Genomic DNA, 25,721 nt, shown 5'->3' with positions numbered 1-25,721 from the left:
AGAGATGCACGGCCCGGGGAAAATTTTGCCCTGAATTGTTACAATTTAGAGAGACACTGTCGGGTCAAATATGCTCTGCAATGAAGCGTTGTTAAAAGCAAAAACCAAACCCCCTCCTTCTGAACTGGGGGGGAAGGTTAATTCATTCCTTCTCCCTTTCTCTCAAAATCTACCAGGAACTGCTTCCACCCCCTCCCAGCCGCCCTCCTGGCCGGGCCAGGCCTGGCCCCAGACATGGCCGTAGCCTGTGGGCCCACAAAACATGAACTGAAACACAACAGACATCTCCTGAAACAAAGAATAAAACCAAACACAACAGAAAGGTAACTTTAAATAGCATGACATGAAATACAATTTACAGGGATAATCAAACAACAGGTTTAAAATTGGATTTACCTTAGAGTTTCCCTTAAATAACACTACTTTTTTATGATAAAGATAACAGTATTATACTGCATGTAAATCTGAGGTGAGAAAGTTTATCCACTCAAGTAATCTAGAAAGTGTACAGTACATTTGCTAATTAACTGTAATAAAATGCTTCTTTTTGAAGGACTGCTGGCAATAAAAGCAGAGGTGCTGAAGGAATTTCCATGTAAAAACACATTTACTAACAGACTTATTAATATGCCAATTCTTTATTGCATTTAGCATCTCATCATATGTTTACAGGACCAAGATATTTATATTTTGAGGCGTACTTCCGCTTAGTAGCTGCGTCTGTGTGTATGTGCGTGTACATGCATTTGTCCCAGCCAGGGATAACCTTCTCAACCTTCTCCTCCCAATTCCTTTCTCTCCAAACAGGAATTGTATTTTCAACCTCTGTTTTCACATATATAGTTATCATAACAATACTAACAAGCCTTTGAAAAACGTCTTCCGTCCTCTCTTGCCATGAAGAGTTTCGAAGCTGGCCAGGCTTTGAAACACATCCTAAACACGGGACATTTTTGATGCTCTGGTAAAGATTTTTGCTGCAGAGTAGAGAATGACCACTAGAAACTGGACCCTTTAAAACACCAACGGCTGTATTTAACAAGATCAAATTAATTTGCCTCCTCCCCTCCAAATATACTGCTCACAGTGTGGTTTGGGCAACTGTGGGATTAAGAGAAATATTAGAAGGTGAGGTACTGCAATTCCGCCTTCAGATTTTTGTAAGTACTCTCCCTTGACTTTTTTCTATTCAGTTACCCTCAAATTAATATCAGCAGAGTATCAGTGATGATGCACACCCCCTGCCCCCGCTTAATTAAACCATACATTCAATTCATCAAGTATTCCAGTGTTCCTGATGCACTACAAGATATCTATTCCTTAGTAGATAAAGAGGAATTATCGCCTCATGGGACAAGCCAAACATCAGCCGATTGAATTATAAAATAAGTCTTTATAACTATCCTGGATATTAAATATACCCCAACACAGATATCTTGCTAAAATAAAAATAGATTTTTTTCCTCTTCCTTTATAAGAAAGAACTTATTTTCTCATGCCTAGATCTCTCCTCCAGTTTCATCTTCAAAAGACGCAAGCAAAACAGATCATGAAGGAGCTCTAGCAAAGCATTAGTAACATTTTGTCTCCCGACTGAAAAGGCACCTCCGCGTACTGAGGCCATCCCAGGGATTCTGGGCAACAGTGCAGTGGGACAGCATCATCGGTCATGCAAAGGAGAGGTGGCAGTAGTTCCCTCCTTGGAAACGCTGGCTCTTGGGTTCTTAAGACTGTTTTGACCCTTTCCCCTTACTTTTCAGAGGCAGAACTGCACGAATCTATTTTTGTTTTGTTTTCCTTCTTAACAGCCACTTTCTCTAGATCTGACAACTCTGAGTACCGTGCCTGATCAGATAATGAATGTTTACACGCGACGGTCAGTGTTTCCAAACTGCTCCATTGTTCCCAGCATCCAGCCGTGAAGCCCCGATGCCCGTCCGGACAAGAAAGCAACAGCAGAGGAAGGAAGGGTTTCCTGCCTGACAAGAGCAGTCCTGTTTAAATCAGAGACGGAGCTAACTACCCATTCAAACATATGCACACAAAACACTGAAACAGATTGCCTGGCTCTGCCTTGCATAATATTATCAAATCCCAGTGAACCGTGCTTAATAAAACAGGGAGAGATGATACCGTAGTGCTGGCAACAAGGCAGGCAGAGGAGTGATCACAAACTGTCCTTTATTTATTTGTCCCTCCAGAAAAACACTCGCTCTGTTACCACCCTGCGATTTACCTCTGCCCCGCTGCAATTCTTTGAACACGCTAAGTGGGTTGAGAGATTTTGGGTGAAATTTTACAGCCTGGCTGTCATGCAGATTTGGGTCGCTTTGCTGATTAGAGAACAGTACGTATTTTATTAATAACTGTGATTATCCTCAGCTTTAGGGTTTAGATCTCCAGCAGGAGTGAGTTTCTTCTTTGAATTCACGCACTGTGACATCAGTGATGCTCAGGCACTTGACAACATGGTAGATGTGAAGATCTGCTGCAAAATCTGGGGGATCTCTTTGGTATCCATGGCAATAAAAGACCGACCTGCTGGTAGTGTCCTCTGCAGCCTAAGGAACAGAATGAGGGACAAGACACAATTACCATTTCAAATTATCTTCTCTACCACAAGCCAGGGTTCCTTAAGAACGGATGTTTTTCCTTTTGAATACCTTCCCAATCCATGCCATTCACGTCGCAGTCACCATGCAATTAAAGGCTTGGGAAAGCAGCAGTGGGAGGAAACACTGAGAGCAGCTAAGTCACAGAGGTCCTTTCAGCAAGACAATCAAGAGTGTTTCTAGAGATTTCTATTCACGTCCTCTTTCTGACAGGCAAAAACTCCATTTTGATCAAGGTACCAGTGACCCCAGGAGGTATTACCACAACTGGTTTTTTGAGGGCAGCTAGAGGTTTACTCTGGAAATGCAGATATTTACTTACTCTAAATAGATTGCCATGAACCCACAGCTCTTTCAGTTCAACACCTCCAGTGATTCTAAATGTGCTCTTTGTATTTCCTCTTTCAGATCGCAGCAGATTAGATGGAAAGATATTTTTCTGCCAATATTAGCCAGACACATTTTTATTCACAGCTTAACGCCCCTTAAAAAAGCTAAACAAGATGCACATTACGAAATCCATCTCCCTCATGTCCAGTCAGCAGGCTTGGAATTCATTTTTTCACTGCTTTTTAAAGGAGTTTATGCTCTACACCATTTCTCCAATGCTAAGTTAAGTCTCACTTTTAAAGTGAGTTTTTAAAAAAGCTGCAATGGAGAATTCCCTTTTCCTTCCCCCACAGCAGTTACAGGAAGGCTTTGTCTAATTCTGCACTTCCACGTACATAGAAATGCATTTCAGTGACAGCATTGTGTGCATTTTCCATACCCAGTGAACTAGGCAATTATAAGATCTCCTCTTACACAGCAGGATATGGTCAATGCCTTTTTTTTTTTTTTATTCCTAGCAGAAGTAAAAGGACTTTCTGTAATTGCAGTCTTTCAGAATGGATTCTCTTTTCATGCATAACGCAGCTCTGATGTACGGACCTGCAGACATGACTAATGGTGGCTGTGCAGTATCTTTCAACCCTTTTCTGACTAAAACTACATACCAAGGGCCAATTCCCTTTGGGCCTTCTCTCATTCTGCTCTAGTTGAAGACTCGAACAGAAGCAGAAAAGGCACTGTTGATATTTGTGGCTATACCAGCTTTTTGCTGCATGTACTGGTCCTCAGTGGATGCGGAACCGAGGGACACCTGGGATAGAATTTCCTGCTTTTCCTCTGTGCCCAAACAATTTAAAGTAAAATTATGTAGCAGCACTAAAAATAGGTGTATTGGCTCAGACTCTCCAAAGAATTTATGTGTCTAACACAAGGGGAGTATCTGAGTCAAATTTTTGGCAGTTTTGAAGACCATTAAACTCCAGCTTCTCTTGCTTTAATCTCTTTTCTTAGGCCCGCACACATTCAAACCGCATACTGGGCAATGGCAAAGGCACTATGTCTCCGTCATGATTAGGTAGTGGTATTACATACGGGGATAGTCCACAACCTCCAGTGGGAGGACGGCTTCAGGTGCTCCCTTTGGATGTGCAGAATGCTCTGAACTAGCTGGCCGTAAGGTGGGACATGAGCCGGCAATGTGCACTTGCAGCCCAGAAAGCCAGCTGTATCCTGGGCTGCATCAAAAGCAGCGTGGCCAGCAGGTCGAGGGAGGTGATTCTGCCCCTCTACTCCACTCTGGTGAGACCCCACCTGGAGTACCGCGTTCAGCTCTGGGGCCTCCAACATAAGAAGGACATGGACCTGTTGGACTGAGTCCAGAGGAGGGCCACAAAGATGATCAGAGGGCTGGAGCCTATGAAGAAAGGCTGAGAGAGTTGGGGTTGTTCAGCCTGGAGAAGAGACAGGTCCAGGCAGACCTTACTGAGGCCTTTCAATATATAAAGGGGGCTTATAAGAAGGATGAAGAGAGACTTTTTCCCAGGGCCTGCAGTGACAGCACAAGAGGTAATAGTTTTAAACTGAGAGAGGGTAGGTTTAAATTGGACATAAGGAAGAAATTTTTTTATGATGAGGGTGATGAGACACTAGCACAGGTTGCTCAGAGAAGTTGTGGATGCCCCATCATTGGAAGTGTTCAAGGTCAGGTTGGACGAAGCTTTGAGCAACCTGATCTAGTGAAAGATGTCTCTGCCCATGGCAGGGAGGTTGGACTAGATGATCTTTAAAGGTCCCTTCCAACCCAAACCGTTCTATGACTTTATGATACTATGATCAAAACCTTAGTGCAGAACACCAGCATGGGCAACTATGCCTAACTTCACTGCAATAAAAGCATAGTTTAGATTTATGATGAATGGAAACAAAGAAAGTTATATTAGGCACAAAACTAATATACTTACCTATCTGCCTGGTCTCCTAAGGATCCTATAAATATGGCAAAAGCATTGACTTGAGCATTGGTGGTCAAGACCTGGGCAAACCTTGATGGCTGAATACCATATCGCTCCAGATTTGCATCACTCAAGATGATAACAAAATACTCATCAGCCTCTTCCTTGGCAATTTCACGAATGGCATGCTCTGTCCCTTCCAAGGTATGGTCTCCACTCATGCAGAACTGAGCATGGGCATGCATGATCTGTGTGCACAGCATAACCAAGTGGAAATACGTAAGATGACTTTAGGAATAAACATTCATTTCAGCTGGCACAGGAGGGAGTAAATATTCAGTTATGTTATATTAGGGGATGCTTCAGAAATGTGGACAGTGCTCCAGATACTACAGAAGATGCAGCTTTTGTACATAATACATCGTACTTTAAGATGGGCATCACTTCTTAAAAACACAGTGGGTCAAACAATCAAAACCCACGCATGGACATAATTAGACTGGGCCTTAGGGAAGGTAAAATACTTTGATCAGCTGCAGTTTGAGTAGCTACATTCCTGTGTACTTAAGGAAGAAAACAGTGCTTAGTTTCCTAATACTGTGACCAGTTCCTGCCTGTTTATAATGTGCACTAGACTTCCAAACCCTAGTAGTGTCACAGTTATTATCAAATATCTGACTCCTGACAGTGGCAGCAAGGTTTAAAAATGTTGAAACATTTTGTTTGAGCTCTTATGAAGTGAATACACTGTTTTCATTGATGAAGCTGTTTCCTACGCAGAAGGCAAGGAATTTTAGACATTAGAAAATCCAGTCTTTCTAACGCAAGTAGCTATCAATCTTTTAAAAATACTTTTTGAAGGAAGCTCAAATACACAGTTCTAACCTATCAAGCTGCCAACCAGGTAAATCCTAAAATATACTCAATTTTTCTTCATCCTATTACAGTAAAATCTTGGTGAATACACTCACTTTGCAATTATGATTTAACACATTTTCAATCTAGCATTGACACATTTTCCCACTGCTACTGTGACACATAACTTCTTGAGGGTACCAGGCTAAATCGCTGACTTGGGATCCCTCAACAGTTTAAATTACTCACTTATGCACTAATAATATCACCACATGATTTAGGTAGAGCTATCTATATCACTGTATAATGCTTGGAACTTCCTATATCCTTTGACAGGTAGTAAAAATGACACATTTATGACACAGTAGTCCAGAAAAAGGCACATCTAGCTTCTACTACTTTAGCATAATTTGTTTTCTGCCATGTCTTTGAAAGGTCCTGTTTCAATTTTATGCAAATACACAGATTTTGCTTTCTTGTCTTTCTTTTATTTTACTCTCCTTATGTTTTGCGTTCTGTGACCCACCTACAATTTTATCTTTGCAGTCATAAAATCCTTAATTATCCAGCATCACTTATCAGTAGGATTTACCTTAAGAATCTCTAATCTTTGCTTATTGTTCTTGGGAACTTTGTCACTCCCAACCAAGGTGATGTCGAAGCCGTCTCCTGAATGTCCAACAATATCATACTGCAAGAAAGAAACTTCATCAGTCATCTGTTAGTCACGAATGGTCCTTGGGTCACAACAACATGAGACAGATCAAAGGCAATTTGCTTTCAACAAGAAAACCCAAATACTGTTCCCTGCTTCTGTTTATAAGCTGCTTAAGGGAACTACTTGCAATTTCTCACCAACATGAAAACATGGGAAAGAATTGCTAAATAATGAAATTAAAGAACAAGTTGCTTATTTCCATGGTCTGTTTTTCACATCATCCCACCAATTGCAGAGCGGTGATGCAGAAGACCAAGACCTTGCCCTCTCACATTGTCCGCGTATTTTTTTTAAAGTAGCAATTTTCGTCCTTTTGAGTCTGACAAACAAGAAGTGCATTGTTTCAGAGTAGCTCCCATGTTTGATGGATCTTTTTTGTGACCTCATTCTCCTCTGAAAAAAAAAGTACTACAAGCCTTCTTTTTTGAAAATCAGCACTCCTTATTTTTGTGCATAACAGATCAAAGTCATTGCTGAAAGTATGTAGAGAAGTGAATTCCAAGAGTCTCTGTACATTTTCAAAGGAGATGGTGTGCACATCATTCTCCTGTGAAAGATGCTGCAAAAATGACACGTAGAGCTGCAACAGTTCAAATATCTTGTTGAACAAATAATGTAATATTGGGAAGGCCTTTGTTTTATGTAAGAGTTTTATTGTCGTTACATGAAAACCAAGACAAGCTGAGTTACGGCAAGGCCCTGACCTGCCCTTTGTGTTGTGGATGTGGCAGTCACCCCAGGGAGAATTCATGAGCAGGACAAAAGTGGATTTAAGAGCTGTCTACACCAAGTAATAGAGCACAGTGCATGGATCCTGAGCCCGGAGAGACCTGAGCTGGCAATTCCTCAACATGAACATGCCTGTATTTCCCCGTGACTAGCTGGCACAGACCTGTCTTTAGTTGACAAGGAGCCCTTGTGCAATATTTTGCCTTTCTGTTATCTTTTATTCAAGTACTGCCTGCGGGTCCCTGCCAGGTTCACCATCCCTAATTCCCACATAATCATTTGGTAAAAGGCAGGTCTATTCCTCAAAGTTTTTCCTCTCTTTTCTTTCCTATTGAAGACCACTTTATTTGGTGTAAGTTGGGTCCTGGAGACTGGAGAAATGGCGTTCTTTATTGACAAAGCTCTTTTTATTTGTTTCCATATCACTAATTTGCTTAAAAATATATCAAGAGTAAAAGAAAGCTATAGCAGCTGGAACAACACTTTTAAAGGTGACACCTCCCTCTGCAAAACAGCAAACGTGCCACATACTATAGATTATTTCACCCAAGGTCAGACCATTTTATGACAGCCTCACATAACCCAGACTTCCTTCCCCTAGGAAATCTTTATATAATCTAGTCCTCACGCAATCTGATTTCTTTCTGCTCTGTTGGCTTCCTGTTCTCAGCTCTTCCATTTCTAGTATTTGCTACCCAGCCTCATGTAAAGCTTCCAGTCTGACAGATGCTTTCTCTTAAAAACCTATTTCTTATTACCAATAACGCTTCAGACTCTTTCTTTCCTGGTGAATATTTAGCTGGTGTTTCTATGTTCCTCAAACGGTTATCTTTCCCAGAGAAAAGACATGGCAAATGAAAATACACAAATTTTGAGAATAATGTTGAGGTTACATTCAGCATACTTCTGAATTAATACAGGAATAAATCCAGAATGTAAACTACACACAAAGAGAGCGTGCATGCGTATTGTTTTAAAAACTAGAGATTATTCAAACCAGAGGAACTGAATAAAGCAGTGGTTTAATGGAGCAGAAAAGATACAGCGCTAATGTGGTTCTTATGTAATGTCAGAAATATCCACAGATCTTCAGGGTAAGCTCTTAATTATGAAACCCTGTACGTCCTTTGCTGAGCAGTTTTGTATTCGGTATTACTTTTAAATCAACAACCTAATTATGTAAAGCAAAATGCTGTCATTCTCCTGTGTAAAAAGAAGGCTGATTCCTTTGCAATGAGCTCCTTCCCAGCATTTCACGGACCTCACCCACTGGGTGTCCTGGTATCAGCTCTGCCATACTAAGTTCATGGGAATAGGCCAAACTTTGCTATTTGGGAATATCATTTTGGTTCTTGGCACACACTAATAACAGACCAAGGCTAGGTCTTAAAAAGGCTGAGTTTAAACTCAGTGTGACAGTCTGTGTAAAGGGAACTGCTGTAGCTCCTAGATGAAACACCAGAGGTTGACCCTACGGTTGGGCCCCCTCCACGTTCTTGCACAAGGTGGGAATGTACAACCCAGGTACAGGCAAGGTGAGGCTGAAATGATCCGAGCAAACTATTGCAGGCACGTAAAGGCATTCACCTGGGAACATCATGTCCTGTCTGCTCCCTCCTTGGCTAGCTGCTTATTATTCTCCGTGTGTGCCCATGCATGCGCCCGAGTATGTATACTTATATTTAACAGATGTTATCTGTTTCCTTGTTTCTTTGCTGACAGTTTACTACACTACTTGTGATTAAAAAAAGTGTGGTAAGGCAGCAGGGAAGAAGTGGCTGTTTGCTTCGTCCTGGCTGCTGCATTCTGGGTCAAGGAGGGCCTCCTGAAAAGCAGGGTGAGATCCCGCCATGCTGTGGAAGCGAAGTGCTGCGGTCACCAGCCCTCAAGCACTGGTCCTCATGGTCCTCTGATCGCCCTGGAAGTCAAGTCAAGCACCAGGAGTAGCCAAAACCTAACGAGTGTGAGGTTGCTTTTGGGCAACTTAGCTTCCTAAACTGTGAGGTTGGATGAGTACTTGTGTCCCAGCGAAGGAGGGGATGGGAATGTAGCAGCACTGACTTGGATTGACTTAAGTTAACATAGGACTGCAGCCTGGGAGACCCTCCCTGAGAGGGAGGGATGGGAGCAGGCTCACAGCCAAGCTTTAGAGGTGACAGGAGCGAGATGTTTGCCCAGGGGAATGTATGAAGTCTACCACAATTTAGGAATATGGAGTTTGGGACAGGAGTAAAACTGGAGTGAAGCATCCCACTCTGCAAGGGCAAAGAAGGAGGATTCAAATCTCTCACTCAGGTTTTCTTTCAGTAAATTATTACCTCCTTCTGATTTGTATTCTAGTAAAATGAACCCGTAGTGATTCGATGTTATCTCGGTGTGCTCATTTTAAAGAAAAGGTGCAGACAGCTCCACAGCCCTGGCCAACTGGGAACCCCAACACATGCAGGCACATGCATACTTTGTCAAAACCAGTTTCCTTCCTTCGCAGTAGCTAAAGACAAGCACAGCAAAAGGGCCTCTGAGAAGCAAGGATCCGATACATTTTTCTCATAAATTCCCTAGGAGAATTTATGTGGATGGAGTTACAACTGAGAGAAGAGCTGTGATACAATCTTACTCGGAACTGACTTTTGTTTTCTTTTACAAAATGGATTGTAAGCATAGGCTCTCAGGACAAATCCAGCAGCAAAATACATGTTTGCTATAGTGCAGGCTTAATTGAATTAATATATTATTGTGGTACACAGTGGCTCATTTTCCAATAGCCTCAGGTACACTGAGACAAGAACTGCTCTATTCAGAGCTGTGAGTACACAATATGTAAACACGTCGCTCAAAATAGCATCATTTTGTTGGTTTCTTTCCTTGCAGGTTAAAACAATCCCTATTCCACTGTCACATTTTGCACTGAATGGATGGCTGCTGCTGCCTAAAATGGGTAAAATGGAAGACTTTGTCTTCTGCAGCTGCCATGCCAAAAGGTTTAATTTCTGAAGGCATTTAAAAGGCTGAAAGAAGACACAAGCTGAATGTAAAAGGCAGTGTGAATTAGACAGGCCTATGCCAGAGGGCTAGATCTTTATAAATTCATCTCTTCTTTGGACATTCTTTTTTTTCTGAATTTATTTCAAACCTTTTGTTTATTATTTAAAATAAACTATTCTGCCAAGCATGTGGAACATTTCTTCTTTTCCTGAATTAACAGTGCTGCCTCCATAGTAAATTTTACAAACAGGGAATGCTGAAATGGTCATATAAAATCTGCAATATCCCTTTAATATAGCTATAAATAACAATTCAGGCTTTTCCTACCAGTTACATAACATGCCATTTATTGAGCCACTTACAATATTTTAAAGGCTTCATAAAATTGCTGTTGGATAATTTACTGGACATGCCTCCTAAATCTGCCATCATGTGTGCTAATGATGGTAATTAGGGATGATATAAAACCATATGGTTTGTGTGACAGACATAATACTGTCTCAGATAAAACAAAGAACAAACTGCCCTTCTGTACATTTTCAAATAATTGGCACCTAAAATGAGATGTACAAAAGATGTAAGAACTTTAATCCTGCAAAATAACTTGCTTATTAGAACTTACACGTGTAAGTGATGCATCCACACATTTAAAGGGGCCAAGGGGCATTTGTAGGAACATATTTAACCTCCATTATTAGGATAAGACTGAGAATGTGGCTTCTATTATCTCAGTCACTCCCACTCTCTTCTTTAATAAAGCACTTCAGAGGAAGCGTGGATGAGATGACATTGGAGGAGGGCTTTGAAACACGGCTGTTAATTTAAATGGAATTCCCGACCGTGGGATGAGCCTCCCATTTCCCCCTTGACAAGGAATGATTCACTGCCTGCACTTATGGGAAATGGAAGCAGGCAGGTTGTCCTACGCAAGCATAAAAAGCTGACAAATACCTGCTGGCATTTGTCTGACTTTTTATGAAGGATAACTTCGTTACCTGCTTGGTACAGTCACATACCCAACACTTAGCTCTTCTGTGTAAGAAGGCAGGGAGAAAGTATTCTCTACCTTCACTCAGTGCTGTAAAGACCAGACAATCAACGTCATCAGTGATACCAAGGGGTACCACACATGGGGAAAGCTCAGCTGGCAGGATAAAACAACCAAGGAAAAGCCCATCTGATTAATTCACAACCTTATTTGGCAGAGAACTAAACCAAGCACCAGCAGAAAAGTGATCTTGAGCAAAGGCCAAGAATTGGTTTCTGAAGTTTGCACTGCAGCTAGATAGCAGAAGGGAACTTTACTATGTAAATCCCCTTTGAATGCTTTGCTCAACAAGCCTATGGTCCCCCAGGTTCAACACATGTTGTACAAGAAACCTCTCAAATTTGCAGCAAATGTTGTTGTGACCCTCGCAAATGGGCTACAACAAGAACAGGTAACAGCAGGCATATCTGAAGGCCAAAAAAGTCTATTTTTATAAAACCAGGCAAGAAGAGGATAAGGAAGAGGAAAAAAAAAGTGATAAACTGCAGATTTCTCATTGCACACTACACAGTTGTGTGTTCTTTTCTCTTTTAGAAATGAGAAATGTATGCTACTTTTGCAGACATACCAAAACTTCAGCTTTGTCCTGAGAAAAATGAGCAGCATCTTGCAAAGTGACAGTGTTTTACAGACTGGAGTCAGTGATATTTTAAAAGAATCACTGGCTCTCTTATCCTCTGAAGACCTAATTACACTCGTTAGAAACTGAGGAACTGGCATGAGCTCTGGTTATTGACCGCATTCATGCAGGTGTAGCAACTGCCATACGAGATTATACACCAAAAAAATCTGTATTTTCAAGCTGGAGATTTCAGAAATGCTATTTATTTTTATCAAAGGAATGACTCAAAGAGTCCATCAGCACATGCACGGGAGATTTCTCATATGAGAGGACTGTGTAATGTAGGTTAAAAAGATACTTTAGCCTAGTCATTGGATCATGTTAAGAATATGGTTCAAACATGACTAGTTAATAAATGCCTCTGTGCTCATTTTGGGGGATGACTTCAGTGGCCAGTGAAACATAAGGCCACATCTTGTTTGCTGTCCTAGTCATCTCTGGTCTACTCCTGTAGATATTATGCTTTGAATGAATCAAATCCCAATGAGGCAGCACAGAGAGATGTAGAGGAAGAAAAATACTTTTCTTCCCTTGGGCAAAAGCAGCTCCAAAGTTGACAGAGTTCACGCTGGATCTGGCCAGCCTTGAATCAAGGGGCTGATACTGCCCCCTCAAAGTTCTCTGTCCAGTGGAAGGAGCCCTTAAATGGAGGAGAGTTACCCTAGAGGCAATTGAGTTGAACAGATGTAGAAGCTGATGACAACTTTTTTTCCCTTGGTATGTCACTAAAATTTCCAGCATCTTCCTCACCACTGTTATTTTAAGTATAAAATTAGCCTTACAGCTCTCTTGACTCATAGAGATTGTAAGGATAACACTACTCCTGTCTTACTATCATCAAAGAGTGGCAATGTTGACGTCTAATAACTGCACATGGTTTTTGCGTTTTTATAAACGGTAAGTGGTTGTTAGAGAGGCACATTTACTGTTACAACTAACTGCATTTTGAGCTATTTGCTTGGCCAAATACAGGCTTTCATCTACATGCGGGGCAAAACACTGGCCAATAGCAACTATTGCCAAGCAAAATATAATAATCTGTAATAGACACAGAGGGATTTGAAAGGTAATGAAACATAGATTTTTAAAATCCCAGAACTGAAGACAGTTCTTAATGATCTTACAGCACAGTGGGCTGTCTGTCTGTCTACTTCTACATGTTATTCCTTTACCATGCACCTGAGGGTCATGTCTGGGTTCTCAGCTATAGAGCTGCACTGGAAATAAGGACAGCTGGTTATCTACCACTGCACTACATCTTTTTTCAGTGTCATCACCTTCTACCACTCTGTTGTGTCCTCTGTTGTGTAAATGTAAAATAATTCATTGTTCATAACAAAAGCAGAATGGCTGTAGTAGAACAGAATGAACAACTGTCCCCTGGCCACCGTTTCCATTTTACTCAAGATTTTATCAGCTCCTTGATTTTTACCTCCTCCAAACTGAGCAGTTCTTGCCTACTTAGCCATTTCTTGTATGTGGACACTTCCATACCCTTTGTAAACTTTGTCAGCCTCTCTTTTTCAGCTCTACAAGAACTTTTGTGAGACGGGGGACCAATGTTGCACACATTACTCCTGATGTGAATGCACCATGGGTGTTTACAGCGACATTCTGATGCTTCCTGCTTTATTCTCTGTTGTTTTGCTAATAGTTTCTAACGTTCAATTAGCTTTTTTGACAGCTGGTGGGCACTGAGTGTTCAAAGAACCAGACAACATAATTACAAGATTTCTCTGTTGAGCACTAATATATAGCTGAGAGTGAGCACTAACAGATAGCTGAGACTTCCTCACTGTGTATTTAAAATCAGAATTGTTTTCTTCCATCTGCAGCACTTCACATTTAATAGCACTGAATACCATCTGCCATTTTATTTCCCAGTCACCATTTACTGGTGACATTTACTGGAGAAGGCCAAGTCCTTCTCCAACTTCTCACAGTTGGATTTCCCTTTTTGTTTTCCCAAATAACTTCATACAACTAGCAACTTTTGTCACCTCGCTATCCATCCCCTTTTACAGATCACTTATGAATATACAGAACAAAATAACATCATGGGCTCTGGCACAAATCTCACCACAGTTCCAGCAGTGACCTTCCTTCACTTCTCCACTCTAAAAAATGACCACTTAGTCTGTTTTCTGTATGTTTAGCAGTAGTTCATTTATCTGAAGGCTTTCCATTTTACCCTCAAAGTAGTATCATTTCTTCACAAGCCTCTGGTGAGGGACTTTGTCAAATGCTTTTGGCTAAGGAGACTCTATCAATCAACCCTGCTTGTCACATACATAGACTCTTCAGAATGCGTTACTTCCCTTCACAAAAGCCATGTTGCCTATACCCCCATATATCATGTATCCTTGTGTCCACTACTTCTATTTCATCTTCCTTTGTGGATGATCCTGCATTTGGCCATACTAATACGTGTGTTGCTCAGATATGCCTGATCTACCAAGCTACACAAATCATGTTGTATAATTACACTGCCCCTGTTAATATCTGTCATTAACTTTTCTATTATGAACTGTTGCCGTGAAAGGCTGAAATCAAAGACTGTGAAAAAAGACTGAAATCACAGTGAGCAGGAGATACATGAGCAGCTGAACCAATAAACCCCTCGTTTCCCATGGTTTTCTTAATTACAATTGAGTTCCCACATGTCTTCTCTGGGCTAAGGTCTAAGCTTATGGTTACAGCATTTTTCTCCAGCAGGAATACAGAGCATCACTCTCTACCTGGCCTGTTTTCATGACTTCTGCAGGAATTTAGTGTCTTTGGGAAAAAACCATGGTTTCAAATTTGCTTGAAATTGTGCAACATGCTCTGTTTAAGCATGTTTAAGGGGGAGAAAGCATTACTGCCAGAGAGTATGGTAGCATACGCCTCATTTCCTTAGGAAAGTAGGCTAAAAACATAATGCCTGTCTCCTTTTATAGCCTTTTCCCTGACAAATGGAAGTCTGCATGATTGTACTTTAGAAGACATTCTAGAAGTACATGCCTCCATATGGCCTCTTTTTGTACAGGAGATTCTACAGAAGAACAGAAACCTGTAGGATTATGCTGTCAGAGGAACAATGTGAAGCAGACCTGGCTGAATTGATCTGGACTAAGTTTTCTATTAATTTTGTTTAGGAGATTTCACATTTTGTTCAGATGTATTTTAAGTCTTATGTTTGAGATGCTCTTCAGTAAAGGCATCAAACATCTTTATTCTTCCATTAAACACTGAGTCTGTCACGAATTAACTTGAGACTGGCCATTCCTGTCTTTTTTAAGGTTAAAGAAACATACCCTAGACCTTGTTTAGGCTTACTGAGACAAAAAAGGGTATAAAATTTATTTACATTTCCTTTGCAGGCTACCATTAAATAACATTTGGAACCTAATATGTTTCAGTACAAGAAATTATTTTCTTGCTTTCAGGTAACTGGAAGAGAACACAAGTAAGGGACAAAGAAGTTTGGTCTTTTCCCATGACAAAGTACTACTGTCTGTACTCTGGGCAGATGGAAAGGCAGGGCATCTTTGCATGTCCTGAAGCTCATATTTACTTGTGTTCTGTAGGCTTAGGTGTTTCTGCTCAAAGAAACAAATAAACAGACAAATACAGAAAAAGGCAGCAAATTTCACTAAATCAAAGTCTTAAAAGTCTTAGATTGAATTCTCCCCTGCTGAAGCGTGTAATGTTTCTTATCCATTCACTAGTATTATTTTTCAGGTTGCTAGAAATAGATTAATGTCTTTATTTCCTTGTGAGAATGAATAATGTTCTTTGGCTAGACTGACTGCTGAAACACTTTTTCCACTGCTCCACACAGCGTGTGCAATAACCACAGAGCTCCTAGCCCAGCTGTAATTACCTTGAATTTGTGCTCATAATTCTCAAAAGCTTCCATGACCATGCAGACAGCCTCCATGGAGCGTTCCAGTCGTCCGTCCACCCCGTTAAAGCGGTACATGCTACCAGAAACATCCACCACCAGGCGCAAGCGTTTAGGTTTCTGCTGGGGGCTCCCAAGCTGACAGGGAAACAGCAGAAAAAAACCCAATATAAATGGGAAAGCTAAACATCAGTAATGATAAAACATTTCAGAAAGAGAACCCAATGCACTTTGCGAAGCAAGAAACATCCAGCAAACACTGATTATTTAAAAAAAAAAGAGCAAAAACATTCTAACCTTTTTTCTAACTGTTTCAAACAAGTTACTTGACAGATACCTCAATTCATTCTTTCCCCTCACCTTCAATGACTGGAAACAAAATACCTCGAAAAATTCCGCACATGCTTGTCAGGAAAATACTTTTTCTGTCTCAGTTTTGATTCTTAACATTTTATTTCAGTAAAGAGACTCTCAAATTTGCTCCTTCTGCCAAGGCTCATAACGGAAATGCTTATCCTTGGCTTACGGTACTAACAGGGACCCGTATAAGACTGTAAAAACTTGTCTGCTGAGGTTAATAACATTCCAAAAATGTTTGAAATCTTGTTCTGATTAACTACTAGTTTCTTCTTCATTCTGATGCTGAAACCATTATTTTTTCCTGAAAACAATCCCCATCTGTTTTAACAATTTTTGGCACAATACATTCAAGGGAGGTGTTTTATTTAGTGTGCAATGAGATGAGTCTGGATTCAAGTATAAGGCTGTTAAAGATGATCTGGCAAAAACCCAGTCACATTAAAAACAAATAACTAAAATGTTTCTTTTACCTGTAAAGGGTTGCAAGGATTTGTGTGCTTTATTCTTTTAATTATTCTTTTGATAGACTGTGGCATCCCTGTCCTCCCAAAAACAAAGGGAGAGAGAGGGCGCATTAAATCCTACATTTATTTCGTTTTTTATTCAAAACGTAAAGGTGTCCTTTTTTTCCTAACTGAACTATTTTTACAAAGCCTTAAAACTGATACATTGAGTAAATACATTTTGAAAAAAACGAGAAATGAAGATCTAATCACTTTTCCCTTATTGATCTTTCACGCAGGCAGTGCCAAGTTCCACAAGCCATTCAAAGCAACAGACATCAGGACCAAGTAGCACTAAAAAAAAATAGCAGGGATTCATCAGATGTGGGTAGCTGACATGCAAAAAGATGTTGTACTCAGCTATTTAAAAAAAATTCTTAGTATAGTTAAAAATTGCAATCTGTCATTAAGTATTACTGTTAAATATTATGGACTAGCCCCACCAGTTCTGGGGCCAGGTTTTGTTGGTCTGATTCAAGTGGTTTCTCTGTTGCTGACTCACATAGGCCTAAGCATAATGTCTTCTAAGGAATGGCTGAATTGAGTCATAGGGCAGACAACTTCATCATATGTTAATGGCTTTTCCTCACACTTTTTTCTCATTATCCTTTTTATTCTTGTAAATCCAAATATCTGTGAAAGTTGAAATTCTTTGCATATCACGGAATAAGGAGAAGACATTTGTAAAACACTTGTTTTTTTAAACTTCCTAGGGTATCAAGGTATTTATTAACAAAAATTAAATTAAATTAGTGAGAAAATACTTTCCTTTTTCTTAGACAAACAAACTTTTCTGCTAATCACTTTCTGCTTATTAAAATATAAAATAAGAACATAAAAACTGTTGCACTGGATCAAAACAAAGCACTGCCTAGATCAGCATCCTCTCTCTGAGGGTGGCCAACAGCAAATACATGTGGAAGACTATAAGAAGAGGTGAAGCAAATTTTCCATCTTGTGGTTGCCTCTGTCTCATGGACTTCCCGAGCCAGAGATGATTCTCCTGAATTTCTCATCCCTATAACTTACTCAAACTCCAAACACAGATATTGTACAGCCAGTATGAAATCAGCAAACTGGATAAGCTCTTCCCTACCTTTTCCTGCCGCTTGTTGGATACTTACTTGTGGCTCAAGTTCCCCCCGTCGTTTATATATGGCTTTTTCTCCTGTCAGCCCATCAATGATTTTGGCATCATCTAGCTCTCCAACAGCTTGGTGTCTCAGCCATTGTCTTTCCTTACCCTTGGCCTACAAGAGAAAAGATTCCTTAATTCACTCAGTGATGTCAGTGTATGTTAGACAATTTAAGACCTACCGAACATGACATATGCATGAATTTTCTTTGTAATGATGTGATAGTTTTGGCATAAGCCAAAGAAATCCGAATAAATTTTCATAGCTGTCCTGCTCTTTTTCTCTGAAAGAAAAACTAACACTGACAAGGAACAGGTTCCCTCTGTAATTTTGTCCTTTTAAAGTTGTTTCAGATATGGGAGTTTAACTGTGGACTGCACAAATGTTAACCTTTTTTCTTGCAAATATGCTGGAAATTTGTGTAACAAGCCTGTGCAGAAATACATACAACCACAGGGACATGCATAACCAACCATTTGTTATCTGTTCTCCATCCAAGCAGTGCAAGAAAAAAACATTGAGCGACTTAAAGGTAAAACTAAGCAGTATTCACCTTAGGTAATGGTAAATGGTTTCTTTTAAAGTAATATTCATAACAAACTGTATTTATATTTTAAAATAAAAACCTTGAAAATTGTGATACTCAAGAGACAGTCCACTGAATGTTTCTTTCATTTTCTTTAAAAGAACACTGGTTATCTACAGCCTGACTTGATGAACATGCAATACAATCCAGGAACTCAAATATTCATGGAACTCCTGTACATAGAAGCGAGCACTTAAGATTGAAGACTCAAGTGTTTTAATATCATAAACAACATATTTAAGAATGTTTTCAATGGATAGCTTCATCATGGTTCATAATATGTAAGATCCATCTAAAGACAGCAAAGTCTGCATATATGGGTTTCATGGTTTATTTAATTTCTGCTTAAATCTTCAGGTTGAAGTTGCTCATCCCAGTAGTAAGCCCAGCAAGGAAAGATTTTAAATTTATATATGTATAATGCATTTGCACTCTCAGCAAATTGCTGGTCAGCAGCTGGAGGCAAATAAAATATCCCGCAGGACACAAACTGCCTTAAACATTAGTTCTCAGGAATGAACATCAGTTGCTCTCTGATGAGCAGGAAGTGTTACATTACCAATCCCCAGTAAACTGCAGGCCTGGGACTTGAGAGGACAAATCTTTATAATATTGTACAGTCTAAGCAGTCAGATGATGGCTTCTTAAGGCTCAGAGAATCTTTGATTTTGCTTTGGTCAAAATTTATGAGGTTTTTTGGTGTGTATGGAAGAAGGCGTTCTGGACTACTGTCTATTGCCTATGGTTACTCAAGACTAATGGACTAGTTACCTATGAAAATAAGTGGCCAGAAAGAATACAAAGCCACAAGGAAAATATTTTGATTAATTAATTTCACAGTATAGAATTTACATAGCTGTGACAAACACAGGTTTTTTAGTTAGGTAGTGTCAAAAGCTTTACAGATGCTTCCTGATGGGAGGCAAAAACAATGCCAATATATGGAAACCTCAGCCTTCTAGTAAATCACGGAAGGGGAAAGTGGAAAAGATTTCTTAGGTTGTGAATTCAGTCAGTTGTGCCCTCTGATACATTTTCATGGTGCTACAGTCAACCTAGCTTTAACCCACTTTGGCAGTGGGGCATCCATGAGTTCGTTTGTACCACCAACTAGTAGTTTCCACCATCATTAAATATTCTTGGGATGAAATTTGAAGTCCCTTCTTCCATAGGATCATTGATTCCTTTGTTGCCTGAAGAGTTGTGTAACATCACAAAAAGATACCTGCAAATTCCAGGTGACCTCTACATGCACCACCACAATGTCACACTGTAGGAGTTTTCCTGCTGTGAAAAACACAGTAGGATAACCCATGGCAAATTTCAACAACACTCCAACTAAGCATTAAGAAAATGCTCCTGGAGACAACATGCTGCTGAGTGAGCACAGCCTGTCTAAAATGAATCATGCACCTTCCAGGATGATGCAGATGAGATGACTTTGTTCCTAGTCATCTCAGCCACTATAAGTACTGGAACAGAGGTAGATCCTTAACGCTTCCTTAGGGCTGCTGTTTTGTCAAATTTTTATCATTTGCTTCCTTTCAGTAGGCAGGAGGGACAAACAACAGAAGATTATAAAGTTTTGGCTTCACTGAGAAAATTCTCAACTAGTTTCACTACTGTTTTCATTGACAATGCTTTAGCTTTGTGGCTATTCACTGTTCAAGGAGCAGTAGTGTGAGAAAAAATTGCTTTTAACTATGGACAGAGTTAAAAACCATTTAATAACTTTTGAAGCTTATGCAACAAAAGCCAGTATTTGAGCTCAAATTTTACTGGAGAAACACAAGAGTTGACGTTCTCTCCTAAAACAGGAAAGAATGCCAACAAAATCTGACCTAACCTCTTTCCAAAATAATGCTAAAATTATTTAGACTACTTAGCATCTGCTTCTTCCATGCAGAATTCCTAAGAATTTATTTCCTTTTATAAAAGTTGAAAATAAATCCACTTAAGCACGTGTTATACAATGCACATATATATTACAGAAAAGCTTCAAAGCATTTTCAATATATAATTTTCATAAGCTTAAAAGCAACATAAGTTTAAAAGCATTTACAATTTTAAGAGAAAAACAGAACTATTACATATATACCTTGCTTTGATATTTTACTAGAAAGGGCATACAACCCATTACTATTGCAATATACTGTGACCGTATTGATGAAAAAATATTGTATATATATTCATTGTGTTGCTTTTGAAATTAGAAAAATGTGCTAGATACCATATCTTATCAGCATGGCAATGGCTGATCACAATACACTACTGCAGTAATTCTTTTCATTGAAAGATATCAAAGGCATATTCACAAAAACCCCTGCAAAATATAACCATGATGTCTGTAAATATCACAGAAAAAGTTGTGTATGTGAAATGATCACATCTAAATATGTAACTCATAACAGTATGGGATGGTACGAAATACTGCCAGTTGTGGTCTGCTTTGTTTCTAGGAAAACATTATGCATATGTTCCCTTAGCTGCTGAAATCAGAAAACTACTACTGACAGGGCAGAGGGTTTTTCACATCGTCAGCTCTCTGAGCCATGTTTATTACAGGACTGCCAGTATTTTATTCTTGCTGCTATGACCAGACAGTTCCCACACTGTCTAAATCAGACAGAGCCCCAGTAGGCTCGGTGACTCAGGCTCAGGTTGGCCCAGTTTAAATGTAGGTGCCTAAATGATGCTCAGAAGCTACAGGGACAGTTGCCCCAGATTCCCTCTGTAATAATCAATAGAAAGACAAGTACTTTCTGGAAGGCCAGTCATCTAAAATCTAAGAAGGCCCTTCTGAGTGACTGACTGACCATAAGCTTTCGAATCTGGAGTTCAGACAGACAAGCTTTATTCAGGGTTTGGCCAGCATTAGGAGAGAGAAGAAAGCTTATCATTGACCGGATTTCCTGGACTTCTGGCTTTGCTACTTCTACAGAAGATAAACAACAACTCATAATGTTTTGTTAATGTTGTTCAAAGAGCTGACAGAGATCAGTGAGTTATGCAAAGTAAAATGAACAATGAAATTACATTCTCAGACTGTATTTATGTATCACTTTCAAGGATCAGCCTATTCGAAACATCTCTTTCTGCTGCTACGAATTTTTGCGAGCCATCAACAACTGGACTTGAATGTCAGCCTCTTGATTCTTGGGATGTAAAATTTAATCAAAGGAACATATTTTTTAAAATCCTACAAACCTAACAATAAAAAGGCATATATTGAAAAGAAAATCCAGGTTAAATAAACATGGACAATATATTTCCATTATGTGAACACACTGAGTTTGAAACAAAGCAGACTCAAAAATTTTTAAAAGCCAAAAGCGTTCTCTACTGAGAAGGTAATTTGCGATTTCCACAAAGTTAAAAACACACAGACATCTGAGCTGCAAAGTTTACTGCAACTGACTGTGCCATTGACAACTTATTTGAGAAATGAGGAATGTCTGACTGATAACAGAAAGAAAACAGTTTTAGCTGAGAACCCATGGTGTACATAGGACTATACAGAAAAAAGGGGAGACAGAGGCATAGTCCTTCATCAGGGCTGAATGACTTACCATGCTGAAGAATTCAAATAATTTTTTTTTCTTCTCAAAAAGATAACATGAAACGTGCTTGGACTCAGCTTCCCAATTAACAGAAAGCATTTTGCAACTAAGTAACTCCTGTTACCATTTATCTTCATTTTCCTAGTGCATCTTCTAATAAAAAAACCTACCAAAATCTGTATAAAAATTTTTAAAGTTAAAAATTTGCTTTCAATATTGCTCTTATTCTATGAGCTAGCTTTTCCAAATTTAGTGAGTTTATTTTTTATCATAAAGTACATTTAGCTCTGTGGTTAGCTGTTACAGATTTTGCCAGAAAGTTAGCAAAGGCTCATAAAATACTGAGGCTTATAAGACTTTGCCTTGATATTAAAATGATCTTTTAAACAAAGCAATAGGATATGTCTCCTTATATTAAAATGTTATATTTTGATTATGATTAAAGTGACCCCTGAATGTAAGAATTTTGGCTCCAAGGAATAGATAAGGAACAGACTTAGTATTTCTTAAAAGATAAGGAATAGACTTTAAACTGAAGATTCACTTATTCACTTCACACCCAGAATGTGCTTCCAATGGCATGTCTACTAGCAACATGGTAAAAAAACCACCTAGATATAAATGATGTAGGAAAAACTGAGATTTATATCTAAAATTTTTCAATTGAAACCTGTCTTTACAAGCCAAAAGCCTATGTCCTGAACTGAAACACACATTAGGTGCATGAATCACCTAATCATGACCATCTTAAATGTTCATTATATGAGGAGCTCTCTGAATTGACACATTCATAATAAAACCGGCTAATGGTTCTCTGCGTATATACGTGATTACAGTAGCGTTGTTGTAGTCACAATGGCTTAAAGATATAAGTAAGGCAAAGAAAAATGTTACCTTTCTTACTTGCAATACCAGAGGATTGGATTTTTTGACCCAGGAGGAGTCTGTCGATCATACAAAGTAATTTCTTTCTATATTTCAGTTTTAGTGCTGAAGTAAGGACACAGATCAGACATAGTACAGTGACTAACTAATAGACTAAGGTACATGTATACCAGTGGTTGGTAGGCTTCAACAGAAATAATTTTAATCAGAGATGTCTTATAAGGAGTAAAACTAATTTTCCTTTAATTTTCACTGAAGATTAGCAGATTCCTCCTAGAAACAATTCACTTTTATTTTATTTACCCCATATATGAACACTAGTATTAATAAAACCTGGAACAATCACAGGACCAATTACTAGAAGAAAGGCAAACTGGTGGTTTTGGTCAGCTTCCACTTAGATTTGGGCTACACCTATTTTTGTTAGCAAGAGTTAAAAACAAACCTGAGAAAAATTCATGTTTTCAGCTGCATATGCAGTAAAGCTATGACCTGGAGTGAGTGTTTCTTTTAACATCTATAGCATTTGCACTTCTAAGCTAAAAAAGTCTTTTGGACAGGAGGTAAAGACAAAGGCAGTGATCTACACACCATCACATATTCTTTTAATAACGTATAGTATTTTCTTTCACAAAATTGTGCTCCTGAATAAGTAATTTCTGTAAGCTGTGGTATGGGAATACTGTAACTTGTAGAGATGAGCACTGGGACCCACTTAAATGCTGCCTTTGAAATAGTAATATGAGACTGTTTTTCCTAACCATGATTATAACCTGAATCTGCTTTTAGCCCTCAAAGGTATGATCGTCAGATGGTAACAGGGTATTAGCAGAATAGTATTTGGGGCCTAATGTAATGAGCTCACCATGTTCCTTTATCAGTGAATCAGTGAAGATTACCTGCAGATTGTCTAAGATGATGCGGAGTGACTGAACTTGACGTCGGACTGCTCCAGAGAACCTTTCGTAAGTTGATGCATCATATTCACTCATCTGAATCTCTTTCAGTCTAAAGCAAAGAACAGGGAGCTAAGAACAGTTTAGGAAACACGCATATCATCCATTTACGTACGTAAATTACAAGTTTATTTACCTGATAACAGGGATATTCAGACTGTAATAACTACACACATGAGACAAAGAAGTGGCAGCCGCTTTTGTGAATTTGTGACAAGGCAGGTGATCACCAATGTCTACAGGGATTGCATCACTTTAAAACTTATTAAAGTTACTAATCCTTTGTCTCTCTCCTAATCTGCTTTAATGTTTGGGAAGTAAATCAGATGTTCTGAAAACTATGATCAAATTCTAAAGGTTTTATTGGCTCAGGTGTTGCTATCTGTATATAAAAGGATCATGAGTGTCTATTCATTACTTCACCGTCGGAGTATTTTAAACATACCACGATCCATGCTTTAACACAAAGGTTAAGACACACTATAAAATCTGCCCTTGAAGACCTACAACTAGTAACTGTCTCAAATACCTATCTTTGTGCTTCATAAAATGATGAAACCTTGAAACAAAGAAGTTTTAAATGAACATTAACAAAAATGTGCTCCTCCACAAAAAAATGAGTCGTGTCACTGAACACTATCCTGTCCAGAGGCCTAACAGAGAGCACAACATCTGCACCATAAAAACAGATATATGCTTTTTCTATAAGTTAAGATGTGCCCACTTAAAGTTCTGTATCATTCTTCTCAATATCGTAGCTAAGCAGACGCTCTTAAACTGGTGAAACTCACAACTGGACTGTAATTACAGAGGTCTAACGGTGAAGAATGAGCTAGGGGACAGGTGGATATGCTGGGAGCGTGCACTGTTTGATGTTTTCCATGACCCAGCATCATGTAGCGAGGCGGCAATTGTGCATCTGCTCGCCCTACCATCCAGCATGTGGCTGGGTTCAGTCCTGAGCTAAAACATATTGGCCTATCTGTGCACACCTCACTTCAAACAAGCACTTCATAACAGCATAACCTCACTCACATGGTTTTGAAAATACTGATTTTTAAAAGAACTATAAATGGATAGTAAAATATGTATAGGCTAGTTATATTTCTAATGACAAGTTTTGTAATACCATCACAAGTTACTTGCCTGGAACATACAGTATACATGAGAATTGCTGTTTAGACTAGCCCTTTAATGATAATGTTAAAATCAAACATCAAATCTTTGTTGTCTTTAGTATGACTATGTCTTTTTCTATTTTGAATTTTGCATAGACATAGTCATTATAGCCAACTATTATTCATTCAAGGCAGGAAAAGGTAACTTTCAGTACTGTACACTTTATTTCATGGATCCTGCCAATGGAGTTGAGTATCTTCACATCAATGAAGAAAACATTTTGTTTCAAACAAAAAAACCCTCACGTGCAGTTTTACTTTGTTAGACTCTACATCAATCCACAGTGAAAGCTAGTTCAGAAAAATACCACGAAAAATACTGCATCTATTCAAGAGCAGTTGCTAACTTCATTCGAGTGAAATAGGGCAATTTAAAGTGTTTTCCACTAGAAGTACTATCTAGCCAGGAAAGCAATCAATAGCTTTCATATTAAAATTCTCCCTTCCAGATAATCATGTATAAACAAAGCAGTGAAATCTGCAGTCCTCCTTAGTTTTTTTCTTCAGCCTGAGGACTCCAACCTCCCTATTCTTAACTTTTATCTGTTAGTTCCCACAACTATCCAAGAGGTACAGAATAATAATCCAAGTCAAATGTGGCTTCAGAATAGGCTACATCTACAGCTGGTATATGCCAGCTCACTGGTTTTAGCAGGACAAGAATTGTTCTCTCATGTACAGATACTTAGATTTTACAGGACACAGCTGCACTGTTGTCACAACATGTAGCAGTATCCAGGAATTTCCCCTAGCATGAATTTTGTAAATCACCATACAGGCAGGTAGAAACTCATCAAAAGCATGCCACGTGTGTATATGT

The 25,721-nt window shown here is 39.1% G+C and overlaps 1 protein-coding gene across 2 annotated transcripts in view; it reads right to left on the bottom strand.

Moving 5' to 3' along the window:
* Positions 1-234: 234 nt before the first annotated feature.
* Positions 235-25,721, bottom strand: part of VWA8 (von Willebrand factor A domain containing 8) — a 200,726-nt gene continuing 175,239 nt past the window's right edge. For both annotated transcript variants that reach the window (XM_050896862.1, XM_050896870.1), the window contains exons 40-45: positions 23,667-23,775; positions 17,725-17,850; positions 15,717-15,875; positions 6,342-6,440; positions 4,904-5,142; positions 235-2,561 (exon numbers count right to left, since the gene is read on the bottom strand). In XM_050896862.1, the coding sequence (XP_050752819.1) occupies positions 2,453-2,561; positions 4,904-5,142; positions 6,342-6,440; positions 15,717-15,875; positions 17,725-17,850; positions 23,667-23,775 (841 nt within the window). In that variant the 3' untranslated portion in view covers positions 235-2,452. The remainder of the gene's footprint in view (positions 2,562-4,903; positions 5,143-6,341; positions 6,441-15,716; positions 15,876-17,724; positions 17,851-23,666; positions 23,776-25,721) is intronic.

Source organism: Gymnogyps californianus, chromosome 1 (assembly GCF_018139145.2).
Source record: "Gymnogyps californianus isolate 813 chromosome 1, ASM1813914v2, whole genome shotgun sequence".
NCBI lineage: Eukaryota > Metazoa > Chordata > Aves > Accipitriformes > Cathartidae > Gymnogyps > Gymnogyps californianus.
This window is presented reverse-complemented; position numbering and strand designations above follow the sequence as displayed.